The sequence below is a fragment of the Dermacentor albipictus genome, chromosome 3, assembly GCF_038994185.2.
Source record: "Dermacentor albipictus isolate Rhodes 1998 colony chromosome 3, USDA_Dalb.pri_finalv2, whole genome shotgun sequence".
In the NCBI taxonomy this organism is placed as follows: Eukaryota; Metazoa; Arthropoda; class Arachnida; order Ixodida; family Ixodidae; genus Dermacentor; species Dermacentor albipictus.
Window position 1 is genome coordinate 101,732,078 of NC_091823.1, and position 16,102 is coordinate 101,748,179.

At 45.3% G+C, this 16,102-nt stretch overlaps 1 protein-coding gene across 1 annotated transcript in view; it reads right to left on the minus strand.

Moving 5' to 3' along the window:
- Nucleotides 1-681: 681 nt before the first annotated feature.
- LOC135913972 (para-nitrobenzyl esterase-like) overlaps nucleotides 682-16,102 on the minus strand; it is an 85,355-nt gene continuing 69,934 nt past the window's right edge. The window contains exons 6-10 of the mRNA XM_065446681.1: nucleotides 14,382-14,571; nucleotides 12,972-13,043; nucleotides 12,324-12,482; nucleotides 8,524-8,672; nucleotides 682-4,128 (exon numbers count right to left, since the gene is read on the minus strand). Coding sequence (XP_065302753.1) covers nucleotides 3,784-4,128; nucleotides 8,524-8,672; nucleotides 12,324-12,482; nucleotides 12,972-13,043; nucleotides 14,382-14,571 — 915 coding nt within the window. The 3' untranslated portion in view covers nucleotides 682-3,783. The remainder of the gene's footprint in view (nucleotides 4,129-8,523; nucleotides 8,673-12,323; nucleotides 12,483-12,971; nucleotides 13,044-14,381; nucleotides 14,572-16,102) is intronic.

Consider the following 16,102-nt stretch of genomic DNA (forward strand, 5'->3'; position numbering starts at 1 on the left):
CCAATACCATTTTAGGCCGTATCGGCCCTGTTAATATCATCATGTGAAGGCCTGTGAGGGTACTAGCTGCAGTGGAAATTATTTTTCCTACATTGGCGAAAGACGAGGGCATGTAGAAGTTCTGAAATGTAGCAGCTTATTCTCACTCACCTTTCAATTTTCAAGGGGCAGGCTGCACTTTCTTCATTGACAGAATGAGAGGGCATTGCCGTAGGGAGGAGGAGAGGGCCCTCAAGAAGACGGAGTCAGCCGACAGCAAAGATGTAACCTTAGGAGAGAGCAATGCACCGTTGTATCCGGACCTTGCTGGTTGGCCGGAGAGGCGCCGACGTCGTGCTATAAGTTGGCGAGTATTGTGGATCACACAAGTACACGACACCACCGTTCGAATGTGTACAACGTCGCGTAGGGGACACGACATGCTTCTGTGACAGTTACATGTTCTGCATTGCTCTAGTTCCATGTGCATGTTTCCTTTGACGCAAAAGATTTCAACTAGAGCTGTCTGCTCAGAGCTGAATGAACATAAATTATTGAGTGGTTTAGTTCATTCATACTTTAAGGCATTATTAGTAGCTACCATTTAAATAAGCTGGCAAATTAATAGGAAATATCACTTAATGGCCAGCTCAATACACATGCGAAAAATTAAAGGTACTGTTCTAGTTATAAATAAGCAAATGGATATTTATTCAAAGCCATACATACAGAAACAACACATTTGTCAGCCGAGGAACAATTGTTGAAACAAGTAGAAGCCGCTAAAAAGAACTGTCGTCAATTTCAGTGAGTGTTTCAAGTTGGGAAAGAGGACTGTTGACGCGTGAGCAGTCCTGAATATTTTTTTTTTGGTACCTAAATTATTCCATCAGGCGGTGTGGTTTGACCCATCACTAAGCGCGTCAATCTCCCCATCACTCTTATGCATATAATTATTTCGCAATCACGCAAATTCAGCGAGTAAAATCAGATGTAGGTGGAAAAGCAACGTACAACATCCACACTCCTGTTTCTTATGCAGCCACACCACAGCAACAAAAGTTCCCACAAATGTCCCATTGAAGCAGTATTTCCAAGTTGCATTGAGACTCTCTAAATTAGGTTCCGGTTGACACTTCTTTATACCACCATACTGGTTGTGAGTTTTTATTACGTCATTAGTAGCAAGCACCACTAATGCACAAATTTTGGCAAAATGGAGGATTCTGTATGTGTCCTACTCGAATAAGTGGGACACACGTATGCACTAATTTTCTTTTAATACTAATATTACATATAAATGAGAAGTCTTCACAAAGCACCTCTCCGATATTTTTGACAGTCAGTGCACAAGAGCAAGTACCACTTCAACGAAGTACATTGTAGAAAGCGCGCTCAATCTCAAAGCAGAAGTGATGAGGTAATGCACCTTGATAGCAACTTACCTTATGAACTAACAATTGCCCAGTGTAAAAAATAGAAACAAAATCACTGCTTTATCTAACCACACACTCACCGAATACACCATTTTTATACACGTTCAATGCGAGTATCAGAATCCTAAGTTCCAGGAATTAGAGCATAGCACTTTTGTTTGCCTTGCATTATTTAGCACAGTAAATAACGTTGGAACGCAGTTATAATTAAGAATGAATGAAATTCTGTAAACATGATCTGATTATCGAAAGCACAATGCCTTGCTCTATAATTATGCAACGCCTGAGAGCATAAGAAGTTTACGTAGAAGAGGAACTCCACTATGGTCTGATTATTCTCCATTGCCGTTAGTCACAGTTGGCGAGCTTGAATTCACTAGAGAAAGCTTTGTCTGAATAGTTTGATGCTCAGAAAGGCCTTTGGATGAAAGAGATTGCAGCAAGTATTTGTGTATAAACTCTAAACTTTGAATGGTGGGTTATGTATAATTCATTCAAGCATACAGATGAAAAAAAAAAGGAAAACACCACTGACACGGTGGGCTAAAAATGTCCACACATAACAACGCACTCACAAGAACACAGCAAGATGCACACCTGGTTAGCACGATGAAAGTACGATAAAGAGGTCGTTTAACTGAAGCACAGAAAGATGCGGCGCAAAAAGTTGAAGCAGTACTTGACGCCGTCAAAAAACGTTCACGAACGGCAAAGTTCCCAGGAAGAGTCTGCCTAAGGCACAAATCACGCTGTCTTCACACACGCACACGCAGACGCAATCACTCACTGAAGGTGTCACTGGGTTCTTGAGGCGTCCATGTCATCGACTGGACTTTAAGTGATGTATTTGTTTTACAATGGACATGCATAGACACAAGTGTCACTTACAAGCACTGTACATAAGTTTCCTTGGCGACGAAACATGTAGGCTTTGTCGGTCGCGTGAGAACTTGTAACCAACTCCAAACAGTGTGCCAGAAGTGTGCGAATTCACGCTATTATACGAGTAGTGGAGAGCACAGAAGACACAGATTGAATTAAGAAACGCAAGGATTTGTTTTTTGTTGCTAAATAAAGTTTCTGTTTCTTATTGGTCAAGAAACAAATTTCTCAATCTTTACCGCCCGCTTTTACAGTTTCTTAAATTCGTCCTCCTCTCCTTTAGTGTACGAACCAGCACATAAAGGTGATGATTCATGTCATAGAACGACAGCAACGATACTTTCCGATGAGATCTTTTCATTTTACTTTCCATTTCATTGTTTCTAGTTTTCCGGATGAACTGAGCTAGTCTCTAAACCTCGTAATTTATGTGTGTGGTATTTTCTTTTACATGCCTGTGGACTAGCAGTCTGCCTACACGAGCAATGAGCGTGCAATTTATCATTCCTTATCTTAGAAACTGACCATGATTATTATGACAAAATGTGCTTAGTAAGTGACTGCCAGATGAGAAACGTCACCTACTCAAGCTACTAAAGAACACTACTGTGCGGAATAGGTGCATTGTTGACGCGGCTTCAGGACGGACGCGCTTCGCATCCGCTTTGGTTTCTGCGAGTCGTTGACCATTACGTTCTGTTTTCAGTCACTGTACAGCACAGAAGTCGGCGAGTCAGCGCATATACCTACAAGTAATCATAAGTAGCACTCTCTCGTATAGCATTCACCTGTAGAACCGCATGACTGACAACTATTTTTATATTGAACAGCTTGCCCAGTTGTTCCCCAACGTATGTCATCTCTTCTTCTCGGCGTTTGGCGCTGAACCTGTTGCCTTGCCCAAGGCAACAAAAGTGGCTCTCGGCACGTAAGCAATCGTGGCACCGTAATGAACGCGTTTCCTCGCTTATCCACTTGATCACTATGAAAGAGTAGGAATTAACGCGATGCTGCTTCAAAAAACACTGTTCTAACATCGTGAGAACTGTAAAAGAGCAAAACCCATAAAATGCAACATTGCTTGCCGCTTGCCATTGATTCTCCCTGTTGTTAACTCTGATGTGGCATTTTTATAGACCCAACTAACAGGGGTGTTGATGCAAATCGAAAAGTGTTCTTCACTTCTTAACATGCCACAAATCCTTCATCTCACGACGAGGGGCCTCTTCTGCGAAGAGCAGGAAATTTTTTTGTCACTGCAACAAAAATCATGCAGACATGTTTCATCGCCATGACGTGGCTTCTACCCCTTGCATCGTGTGGTATTTCTACAAGTCATAATGCCGTTCGCCAAAGCGCAAGGACATTCGGAAAGGGAACAAGCACGCAAGCCTGTACAGAAAATGACCGGCGTCATGTAGCAGACCGATCGACTAATAAATGAATCTCCGGACGGTGTACATAGTGCAGTGCCCTGCGCGAGCGCTTAGCTAATCCAGGCGTACTGGGTCAGTCCCTCGGAGGTCCAGAATTTGCACTCGGTCTTCTTGTACGAAGTGGTCGGCACTACCTCCCACGTGGCATTGGCACCCCGAAGTAGGGCTACCGTCTTCGGATACCTCATCCAGTCCGCCACGGGCACTGAGCGGCCGCCCGAGCGCACAAATCGCAGCGCCATCTCTTGGACAGCATCGCGAAGAGCCAGATCTGGCTCTTCTTGAGGACTGCCGCCGCCATCGCCTCCTTCCAGAAAGTGACCCTGGAGGTCGAAGAATGCCACGAGCGTCCACGGGTGCAGACTGTACGGAGCCTCGTGGCCCAGTATTTTCACCTGTGGTTGAAAATAGGGTAGGAGAGACGATGCAATTGAAAATCACTCAACTAACCTCAAAGGGTGCGACACTCTCGCCACACTCATAATTGCCTAGCACTACTTCATATGAGTGATCACTGCAGGTTTAACAGCGTTGAAGTCCTTTGAAGCTAGTCCTTTTGGCCGCTCTTATTGTTCTGAGGTGGTTTCACTATCCTGCGCGCAAGACAGGGGTCTGGTGACAACTTCAATGACAATTCTTGTAGTATTTACTATAATTTGAAAGGAACTGAACTGTCAGTTAGGAAGAGTTTTAGAGACTTGCTGGGCTACTGCGGAGACGTAGCATGGCCGAAAAACAAGACACTGCTCTTCGTCCTCGCGTCAATGCAGCTGTGCATGTGCGCAACTATATTACAAGCAAGCGCACTTCGCCAGATTTCTGATAGGAGACAAACGTTACCTAATTGACCACGAGATGTCTATGAACGACAAGCTATCCATTAAAAAGGAGAACAGAGGGACATGATTTTCGTAAGCCAGAATCATAAGAAGCCAAGAGACAATGATATCAAAGAAAGCATAGGGTGAATTACTTGTTTATAACTGAAATGTACAACTGATGTGTAAAGCAGAATGAAAGTCTACGAAAAAGGAAATGCCGGCATGCTGGGATAGGAAACCACGTCTTCGCATAACGCGTTCGAAGCTCTTACCGATTGAGCCATCGCGGCGCTGTTTTCTCATCCACTTTCTTTTATATTATAGGCGTACTAGATCCGGACCTTGGAGTTTTAGCTAGTCCCACAACTTCTAACCTTGCTGGCCATCACACAACAAGGATCTCAAACCCTGCAGCTTTAATGCATTCAGACACATCATGTGAGCGTTTATAGGCCAGTTGATTTCCCTAAAAGTTTACTTACGTCATGACGCCTTGCGTCGTCAAGGATGTGCTGCTTCCATCGCCAAGGTCATAAATTGTGGCGCGGACTAACAATCCTAGGCCTAGATATATCATGAAGAAAAGAAATGAGCGCTACAAAGACGCGGTCTAAGAGAATACTAAGAGAAGGGTGAGGGAACAAACGCGAGTTAATGACATCTTAGTTGAAATCAAGAAAAAGAAACGGGCATGGACAGGACATGTAATGAGGAGGGAAGATAACCGATGGTCATTAAAGGTTACAGACTGGATTCCAAGGGAAGGGAAGTGTAGCAGGGGGCGGTAGAAAGTTAGGTGGGTGGATGAGATTAAGAAATTTGCAGGGACGACATGGCCACAAATAGTACACGACCAAGGTTGTTAGAGAAGTATGGGAGGGGCCTTTGCCCTGCAATGGGCGCAACCAGGCTGATGATGATGATGACGAAGAGAAGAACATGTATGACGGACAGGCACTAACTTCCAAGTCCGCGTCTTTGTAGCGTTCATTTCTTTTCTTCAAGTATGTTAAACCACCTCGCCCCCATTAAGCTTCTGCTGCTAGATATATCGTACACGTATATTCCTCAAGAAAGTGTACGGGGGAAACGGTGCTGTGATAGCTCCATTCGTGAAAGCATTGCACGCGTGGTTTCGCAAACACGCGTGCATCAAGACGCATCAAGACGTGGATTCGCATCACACCTGCCGCCAGTTGTTTCTTCGCTGACTTTCTTTTCCTTTAGCTATCATTTTGACCTTGAGATTAAAATCTAGTCATTTATCTTATGCTTTCCTTGACTTCATTATCTGTTAGCTTCATATGATTGAAGCGGTCCGTGAGGGCGCCTTGGCTGAAAGCTTATTTACGTAGCAACAGGCATTGACAGAGAACACATAAGGTTTTCTAAGGAGATAAGGCCCGAGTAATGCTAATCCACAGAACACCACAATTAGACATACAATACTGGAAACATTGAGAGTGCAATGTACCTCATTGCACATTTGTATTTAGAAAATCTTAAAACCAACGATTCAAGTTGTCAGAGGGTCTACGCAAACAAGAGCTTCAGATAAGAGAAATACCTAAATATTTTGATTATATACATAGGGCTGCATAATCATAAGGTTGAACAAAATGTAACTGCTGTCCACGCTGCTACACAAAGGCAACTTAAGCACTGCAGTGTTTGACCTTTGGTGAAGGAGTCCCTAAATGACGAAAACTGAAGGCACGAGAAAGCGCACAGCTGATTTCGAGCTACGCCCAAAATACAGAATCTAATGAAGCCCAGAAGTATGGCTTTATGGGCGAGTTGGTGCATTATATTCTTGTCTTGCTTTAGCGCAACTCAGGGCCCTATCAAGTAAAACTATTCCAGTCTGTTTTTATTCCAATGTGCTAACGTCAAATTTACGTAACCACCGATGCAAGCATCGGGCGGTTACCCGCAACGTTGTTTGAAAAGCTCAATCAAACGCGCACCTCATTTATAGCAGGGCACATTTTTCCTTTCAAAGCGAATAGTATTGCCTAGAGTGAGTAAGCTCAAATGGGCAGGGTTTCGATTGAGCTGAGCCAGTACAGTGAAAGTAGATAACCAGATAAGGAGGGCGGTGTTGACGTCTGCGATTGGTCCGCTTCCCCTTACTGAGCTTGTGGTGGCTGGTCGAAAATCAAAGCGGCGTGCAACGGAGGCTTAACAATGTCGCTGAAATCGATGCTCAGCAAAGAAGGCTTGGCAGAGCGATGTTGTATACATGGGGAATGAGCTAGATAACGTTATCTGCGCCGAAAAACTTTTATTATACGGCAATACATATATTCTTCCCAGCACCTCCGAGTAACCAGAGCGATCGGCGGGCAGCCATCTTCTATTCCTGTCAGAACGGGGCATTCTTCGGCTATTTAAAGAAAGTTTTATTCTGCATAATAATGCGTGTTTAAAGCGTACACATTGTTTTGATGCAGTGGGTTTTCGCGGTTTTGTGACATCGCGTGACAGACAGGCGAACTGGGCGCAACCCGAAAATGTTTGACAAATAGAAAACGGCTAATATAGAAAAAGATGTCCACTCAGAAATAATTATTTTTCTTTCGTTCCGCCTAATCGTGAGTAGTGAATGTGCACATGATATCAGATGGAGCGTCTTCGGGGTTTTTGTGACGCCGCGTGAAAGACAGGTGAAGTGGGAGGGGCCTGAAAATTTTCTGACCAATCGCGGAGGGCTGAGTTCTGAACTGGAATAGAAAAATCTGGAATGGCTTTACGTTATAGCGCCCTTAGTTTGTGTGTGAAGCAAAAAGTTCGGACATGTGACAGGATAGCACTCATCCTGTCGTCACCTGTCTGTCGTTTTTCCTTGATACTCAAACTGAGTTACGCTAAATCAAGACATAGAATCTAAATTCGCCACTGCATAACTTTATCGCCTCACTTACCACGAACACTAATCTGGTCTCGTATCAAGTAAAGTGCATTTCGTGACGACGTTCGCCTTCTGCGGCCAATCTTTCGTTCTCCACGATCGAATTATCTAACTTACAATAAAGGGGTACCTGTGGAGTCATTGCTTATTTCTTAATGCTGTTCGCCTATGGAGTACAATGTGCACTCAAGAAATACGTGGTAAATATTCTGAATGTCCTGTCCACAGCCGAATTCAGAAGTGTTGCCGCGTATTCAAATCAAGGCAGCTAAGTCAGTTTATTCTCCTTGGGCGATCAGAAATGAGCAGCGGCATTAAAGCGGCTAAGTACTGTGGCTTGACAGGGCGGCTGGTGCCCAAGGCTAGAAATTATTGTACAGAATAATCATGTTACCGTAACGACTTCATTATACTTACCTAAAGCCACAAAAGAAAACTACACAAACAAGAGCATACATTACGACAAGCACAAAGCGAAACACGCACAAAAGAAAACTAGAAGAACGCAGATATACGGTCCACAAATGGGTGGCAGGTCTGTTAAAATATACATATTGCCATAGAGCGGATTCGGCACAGTGAAACAGAACTGTTGAAACAATCGAGGCTGTACAAAAAGCTATTTTTAGATGTCATTTCCAGTCGAAGCCGATGCATTATTATCTCCATTATTAAACGTCTCACCTAGGCCAGTATAAAGCGTTATTTTTCATCATCATTTGATATATTTGTTGCGGCAGAACCGAGAGAAGGGAAGTATCCCAGTTATTTCTACCTCAGTCTCTCACTAGGGAAAAACTTAAAACAGAAGAGAAGGAAATATATTGCCCAGTCTTTGCATCTCTGCGGATTCCCGTTAGATTGGCGCTGTAGGGGCTACTCAGCCAGCTATATATAAAAAATAGTATTTTTTTTAAAATAAAAAAGGCGTTTGCGCTATTATTCACGCTCTTCCGACCTCGCCTCATTCGCCTTGTAGTGCCGCTTTCGCGATATTTGTACATTTCGGGTTGTCCCTTCTATAAAGGTTAGGCAAACTTAACGAACAATTGTCTTACCGGCTTGGACGGGTGGATTTCAGATACGTATCGGTAGACGGGCGACTGGAACGCCGTCGCCAAGTTCGAGGCCATGTTCGCCAGTGGACAGGCAACTCGAAGGTCTGTCACCATTGTAGTGTACACCAGCTCTGGCGTGATGCCCAAGTCTGCGAATGCACACCCAACAGCGTCATCGTCATTAGCAGCAACAGCAGCAGCAGCCTAATTTTATGTCCCCTGAAGGAAGAAAGCCTCTTCTACCAAACTCCAATTGCCCCTGTCTTGCGCTTTGTGATTTCAAATTACCGCAGCAAGTTTCCATATTGCGTCGCCCCACCTAATTTTTTGCCGTCCTGGACTACACGTCGCTTCCTTTCCAATCAACATTATGCGCTCTGAATAAAACAATGGCTGATTCGCGCAGACGTTGCGACATGGATCGAGTGTTCCGTTTAGAACAAAGATTGGCGCATAGCGGTGAGAGTACGGAATCAAATGAGCCGCTAAGTAACGCATTAACAGTAACCATTCTGTGTCTAAGACTTAGGGGATTTGCGTTAAGCCTAGCTAAATCTGGTCTAGTCATTATTTGTCTCAGTTTGTCCTTCCGCATTTATGCAGAGTGCACTCTAGCATCAACCTGAGTACATACAAAAATGCGTATGTTTGTACGTGTGTACTCACATCTCCATTTAGTTTCATTAACAGATCCCTAAAAATTGCAGATGCTACAAGACTTGTTTTCCCCCTCATGAGCTCGATATGTTTTGTTTAAAAAAAAAAGAAAGCTGCCATTCGCGCGTGAAGCCTCTATTATATTTTAACTGCCATTGGATCGGAATCTTCCTACTCTAGTCCTTACGGTAAAAAGCTAAGTATCTTTTAAGAACTCACAGTAATCCCAAACTACTTGACTGCCTTTCCTCACCACACGCTGTGTTCTAGAACACTAATTAAGCTATATGACGAAATAGTGGTACCAGCTCTGTAGGTGCTATGTTTGCCCTGTAATATTTAAGAGAACATAAAAAAACATTGGCGAACGACATGTTCACGGCCAAGTACGCCTCCCTGAACGAATCGATCCGTAAGTTTTTCTTGTGAATATAATGGAGACAGAAATAAAGACAACATTTAAAGAAAGCCGTGTCCGTCTGATATGTTCGAAAATATTTCATTGCAGTGCACCAGCGTTTATATAACCGTTACTGCTGACAAACATCTTATAAAAGTAATGTTCCACGTACGAGGGCGTGCTTCACCCTTGGCGTAGTTAGCGGCATCGGTAAATACGTCTTTGTATATTGTATATTTGTCAGACATGTTTTTGATAAAATCGCTACGAGCGTAGCAAACATGGTGTTTTCGCACATAGGTTCTTCGGCGCTGCTGACTCACTTTGCGGCTAATATGTCACTATCAGGTGACTGATTACCAAAAAATAATTATCGTTTTGATTAGAGACTTGGGGCAGTTTCTTATATGGCACATTTGGAGGCGTTCGCATTCTATTGCACCTCTACATTTTTTTTTCAAATAGGGGGGCATCTGCGTCGCTCTTGAGGCTAAAAATATCAGTGGCACAGTAAGGATGCACAGCAATGCACGCAGTGCAGCACCCAATTATGAACAACTCGTTTATATTTGCTAACGCTTGCAGCTCGAGAATTAACACGCTGAAATGTTTTCATCATAGAAGTGTACTTACTTTCACCACATGCCAGAAAAGCGTGTTTACTCGTTTTGCGTTGTTCTCTCTCGCTCTCTCTTTCACACTCTTTTTTTCCCCCGCTAACATCACGGACAACTTTCATCAGCGGCCGGCTACTTTTGTTGCGCGTAAATCTCCCTGCCACCCTTCTGTCTGTTTAAACGTTTCGAAAAGAAAACTTCCACGCCCTGCGCGCCCAAAAGAAATCCTGAAAGCAGCGAGCCGAGCACACGCTCAGCCGAAAACAGAAAGAAAAAAAAAAATATGCATTAGAAGTGGGAAAACTTTCCCTCGCTTCTTTCGCTCACTTGAGTGCCAGGGCAGCGCGCTCACTGAATGAAAGGCTCTGAACCGAAGGCATTATAGAAGTGGTTGAGGGAGGGGAGGTGTAATGCGCTCTCTGGACCGTCCGCCCGCAATCAAGGGGAACTTGTTTTGCGAATCCGAACGACGAGTGCCCCCTGCCGTGTTCGTCGCCGGGCGCGCTTCCTCGCGGAATTTCGGGCATTCGTCAGCCCTTTGTTGCCGCGAATAAGCTTCGCCGCTCGCCTCTTCCAAGCGCGGCAGTAATTACAGCGAACTAATGCTCTCCATCTCACCGTGATGACGCGATACAATTTCGCTTCCGCTAAAACCTTTCCGTGTTTCTTCTTCTGGTTATGGCCTTCCTCTTGGTTAAGTAAGACCGTAAATGACACGAACGCCGGAAGCGCGGCTCTTCGCTCGCGGAAGGAGAAGTTTGGATTAAAGGCTCACCTCGTCGACCGTAATTTTGCGTGAAATTGCGTCTCTGGTTCCGTGTTCTTTATTGCTGCGATAGCAATTACCGCGAGAGCAGACGACGATCGCGGCTGAATCTCGTGCGAAAGGGATGGAGGCGGAGTGGAAGCCCGCCGTCTTCAGGTACGTCCACACTAGCGACAAAAACGCGCGCGACACAACGCGCGCGGCGAGCGATGCTGTCGCGCGCGGCAAGATTCACGAAAAGCGGCAGCAACGCGCGGCAAACGCGCAAATGGGTGCGAGACCCATTTTTCGCGGCAGACGCGAAACGTCCACCAATCAGAAGCGAGCCGCTTTACGAGCCGCGCTGTTGTGGCGCCACCTGTCGCATAAGCAAAGAATCATAACCTATGGGCTCTGAGACTGAACAGTGACACGCGCGCCGTAAAATCTCAGAGGCCATTTCCAGTCAAGGGGGCTGTTTTTGTTAAGCCTTACCACACCGCCACTGAGGCGTCGACGAAGAATTCGCCTCGCAATGGAGGCGTTTTCGGAAACCGTTCGCGGATATGCGTACCTCTATGATAAATCGAGCGTCGGACAAGGAGCTGCGCGCCAACCGCTGGCACATTATGGACAGCAGTTTGGCATGACAGGTGAGTAATTGTTGAAGGTGGGGAAGCAGAGTGTGCGCCTGGCCCTCAGTGTCCCTGTACCGCACTCAAAACTTTCTCGTCCGCTGTCTGGCACGTCGGCGTCGCACAAGTAAAGAACAAACAAGTATTATAGTGTTCACAGTCACCAGTAGCTTCTCGTCCGTATCCGACATGCCTGAGCGTGGCCGGCAGTGGCGCAAAAAAACACACACACTTCCGATGGAAGACGAAATGGGCAGAACGGAGAGCGCGTTGTCGCGAGAAGTATCGAATGGAACGAGACAACGCGGGACTCCACGGGCCGCTGCCGCGTGCCGCAAAACGCGACTGTGGACTTGCCCGCACGCGTCTGCCGCGCGGGCGCTTGGCGCGTGCGGCGTGTCGCGCGCGTTTTTGTCGCTAGTGTGGGCGTACCATTCCGTGGCACGCAACGTAACGTTGCGAAGCACCGGGCAATAGGGAGGGGGGGGGGGGGGAGGGGCGTTTTACTCCGGCTGCAGCAGCGCATGTGGTGGCTTCGCTTGGTCTCGCGGCCGTATCTTAAGTTCACACGACCGCTATCTGCGTTAGGACCAGAGTCTAGGTGCGTCGGCGGCTCCTAGCCTTGTGCGGGCTGGGTGTTGTAGGCGCCCACCTTGTGCTGAAGCGATGGACCGCCCAACGTGGAGAAGTAGAAGCAGAAGTGGAGGGAAAGTATAGTTTCGTAATAAAGCATTTGTCGAAGTTACCTGTAGCATTCGTAATGTTGTACAGCTGAAGCGCCATTTGCGTGATACCCGAACCAAAGCTGTCGAGACTCGTAGTAACGTATTTCTTGTACTGGTTCCAAGACCAGTGGCTCAAGTCGTCTGGCCCCGGCCATATGTCAACTGCTTGAGACGATGACCCTGAAAACACATATAAGTCAAACTATTAGAAATATAAAAACATAAACAAAGACAATGGCAGATTGAAAAGGCTGCCGGCGTTGGACGAACTATATTTAAGCTGAAATTATCTCATAAAAACGGTTCGTTTCTTTCGATGATCGAGAACATGGTTTGTTCTGTATAGTCCAGTTTTCCTTTTTGTAGGCTTCGCAATCGTTACGGAGTGTATGTCCAATACTATACAAATGTAACTTAGCTTACCCTAAGTAAATATCTTAATCACCGTCTTAATACAATATTCACAACTTTCCGATTTAGCAATGAAAGTTAAATTGCTGGTATAATATATGGTGCTCCCTTCGAACACGTATGTTTCTTTTATTCCAAACATATTTGAGTCCTAAGATATCGTACCACACAGCTTAAGTTAAGTACCACACAGCTAGCACAACATGTTTACAATATTCCACTCTTTAACGCAACGTTCATCAAAAATGGATCTCTTACCGATCAATATAGGGATGTCACACTTGGAATTGCCTTCGATCATTTCCAGTGGTGGCTTCGTAAGTAATGTGCCTAATGAGGAGGAAAAAGAAATGTGTCGTTGACCCTCCTTATCGACCAGTTATACTTTTTCTCTCACAATAGGTGTACTTATAGCCGCAAAAATAAAACAATCAACTTACATCGCTCAAGTTCGCTGACACAGACTTACGACATTGCTCGGAAACATGCTCCGGACTGTAAACCGAACAAGAACAGTGCACAGCAGTAACCAGCTGAGTGCAACAAAAGTCATGTCACGTAGAATAAACACGTTCGTGAAAAAAGAAAGAAGCAAACCAAACATGAAACACAATGAAAGAGAGGAAGAAAATCACTTCGTACGAGGCCCTTAGTAAGGAAGAGTTGCGGTACTGAAAAGAGCACTCTCTACGTTGAATTTTGATCGGCCCTCGTGCAAACGTTTTTCTTTTTCGCTTTTCATGTGTTTCCTGTTTGCTTTGTTAGGTATTTCACGTGTGTGTTTGTTCTACGCGAGCACATTCCACTTTAGCTAGTGTACGCCAATAAAACAGAAACAAGTCCCAACTTTGTGGCGACGTGTAAAGAACGGAGCACGCGGGTAACGACGCTCTCTTCCGTAGACTTGGCGCTCATGGAGCGGAAAAATGTGCGGGAGCGCAAAGGAAGTTCAAGGGTAATCCTTGATTGCCAATTACTACGCTTTCATGCAAAATCTTGATTTCTTGTTTTTGGAGCCTTTTTAAAAGGTCCCGCGATTCGGTGCCAATACACTCAGTAGCATTGTTAAAGAAAGTGGCGCAAGGCCTCTTTTAAAACAAGATAAGCTCTCGCCACCAAACTTCCAGAAATAATTATTAAACTGAGTTTTGGCGGCACTGCCAGCTACTCTTCTTCTAAATCTGGGGTAAATTTAACTGCTTTTTCTGAATCATAAAAAGCGCGGTGAACCTTACCAAAGGATAAGCTCCGCTATTAAGCGAAACTCGTTCAAAAGAAAAGCATAAATTGAAGCTTTCCACTGTGTTGTTGCTGTTCCCGAATCCTTATAAAACAAAGTGTAAGCCCTGTTCATCGCGTGACAACACTTTCGTACTGGCGAGGCAGGGGTTGATCATTTACGCTGCTAGTATTTCTCTAAATTCACATATACCTAAGGCGTCCCGCGTTGGCCAAAATACGTGATGTGCTTGCAATGCACACGCTGAAAAATGGCTGCCGCGAGAACGGAATAAATATATCAGGGATCGCTAGAGTGGCAAGTCGTTTAGCAAATGTTGAGCGTCGGACGCGCAGGCAATGTCCAGCCACGCCGTTCCCGTTCGATCAGAATACATCGAGGCAATGCAATGCACACGGCAGCGAAAGAAATCGTCTCTACTGGCTCACCGTCGACGACGAGGAACTGCTCCGGAAATATCCCCTGAATGGGCAGGTCGTTCTGGTCCCTGATCCTGAAAGATGGGTCGTCTTTACCCAAATGGGCCTTGATGACGTCATGACCGCTCAGTGCTCGCAGGCACGTGGCATTTGTGCAGCCCGAGCGCTGCTGAAAAAATGCCTTGTTGTGCTTGGCAACCTGCGTTGAGTAAGTAACGTAGGGTGAATTTAGAAATCGAAGGCATTACTGCACATGTGGAATATAGTGGCAAAATACTTGAGATTTGCTCAAGATTTATCGTACATCGTGGAGGAAAAAAAAACTAATACAAATTGGTTGAGCAGTTCGATGCCAGAAAAAAAAGAAACGGGTAGTACTTCAAGAAAAGAAATGAGCGCTACAAAGACGAGGACTAAAAGAAGAGCAGGTATGACGGACAGGCGCTAACTTCCAACTAAACGTTTATTTGAAGAAACAGGATTTCTTCTTTTCTTGAAGTATGTTAAACCAACTCGCCCACATAAAGCTTCTGCTGCTTCAAAACGGGTAATACGTTATGGTCGTTTCCCCAATGTAACACCGAGTTCGGCTCCGCTCTGAGAGAATGAAGCAGAAAAAAAAAAAACTTGACCGAATCCATCTCACGAGGAATGTCAACGTTAGTGTAATTAGCATTGAAAAAAAAAATTTGGCAGGGCATCGTATTGCCGCCGCAGAGACGCATGACGTACGAATTGTTTATGCAACCGGATTCATCTCTCGCGCTTCCCGCAGAATATGCTGAGTCATTCGGCGGTGCCGGCGCCAAGTCCACGTGTGTCGAATGTGTGAATATACAGTCAGACAAGTTTGTATGAATACATACGACCCAGGTTAGATTCCGTGCCAGCAGCGAAACAATTTAGTATGATATTTGTCATTAAATAGCAGCACGTAGTAAGTGACCCATATTGACCCGAGTTGGTGTCTAAGTGATTGGTTAAAGAGCGGGCACGTACCCAGTGGTGGATACCCAGTGACCCACCCAAGCAGGCGCCAGAGCGGTCCACAGAAGTGCAGCACACACTTACTGGCTCGTACCGAGCGTCTAAAGTTGGCATCAGCCAGGTTCAATGAAAAGCAGCGCGTTCCCAATGTAAAACACCGAGTGCTCCAAATCGGTGTCAAAGAGGAGGAGGAGGAGGAGGAGGAGGAGGAAGAGGAAAAGAAGGAAAAAAGTTAGGGAGGTCAATCAGACGGGCTTCCTGTTTGCTTCTCTGCGTGAGGAGAAGGGTTTAGTCGTTTAACTGAAAGAGCTGAGAGGGAGGGAGAAAGGTACTATTGATGCGAGCACGTGCGGTTCTCTATAACATCACGCCTACAATCGGTCCTTGATGCCAGTCGATTTCATGAACCCTAGCAATGCCCACGCGTATTGTAAGTCTACGATGCATGGCGCCATGATCAAAGCAACTTTGTCTCTGAGAATGGTCCGTTATGTAATCGATTTAACACACTCAGAAAAGCGTAGCGTTAAACGTCACAATGATCACAAAAACACAACACGTGTTCGATCGTCTCTTCGGGGTTGCATGAGCCACAGATAAGTGTGTCGTACATTCCAATAAGTAATGAGTGAGCTTTCGTAAAAGCGAACCCAGATCAGTGGTGGTACAGTAACGTTCCACCATGGCGGAAGAAATGTTGTGGTACCTGCAGCTTCAGTGTAGAATCGAGCCTGTGGAGATGA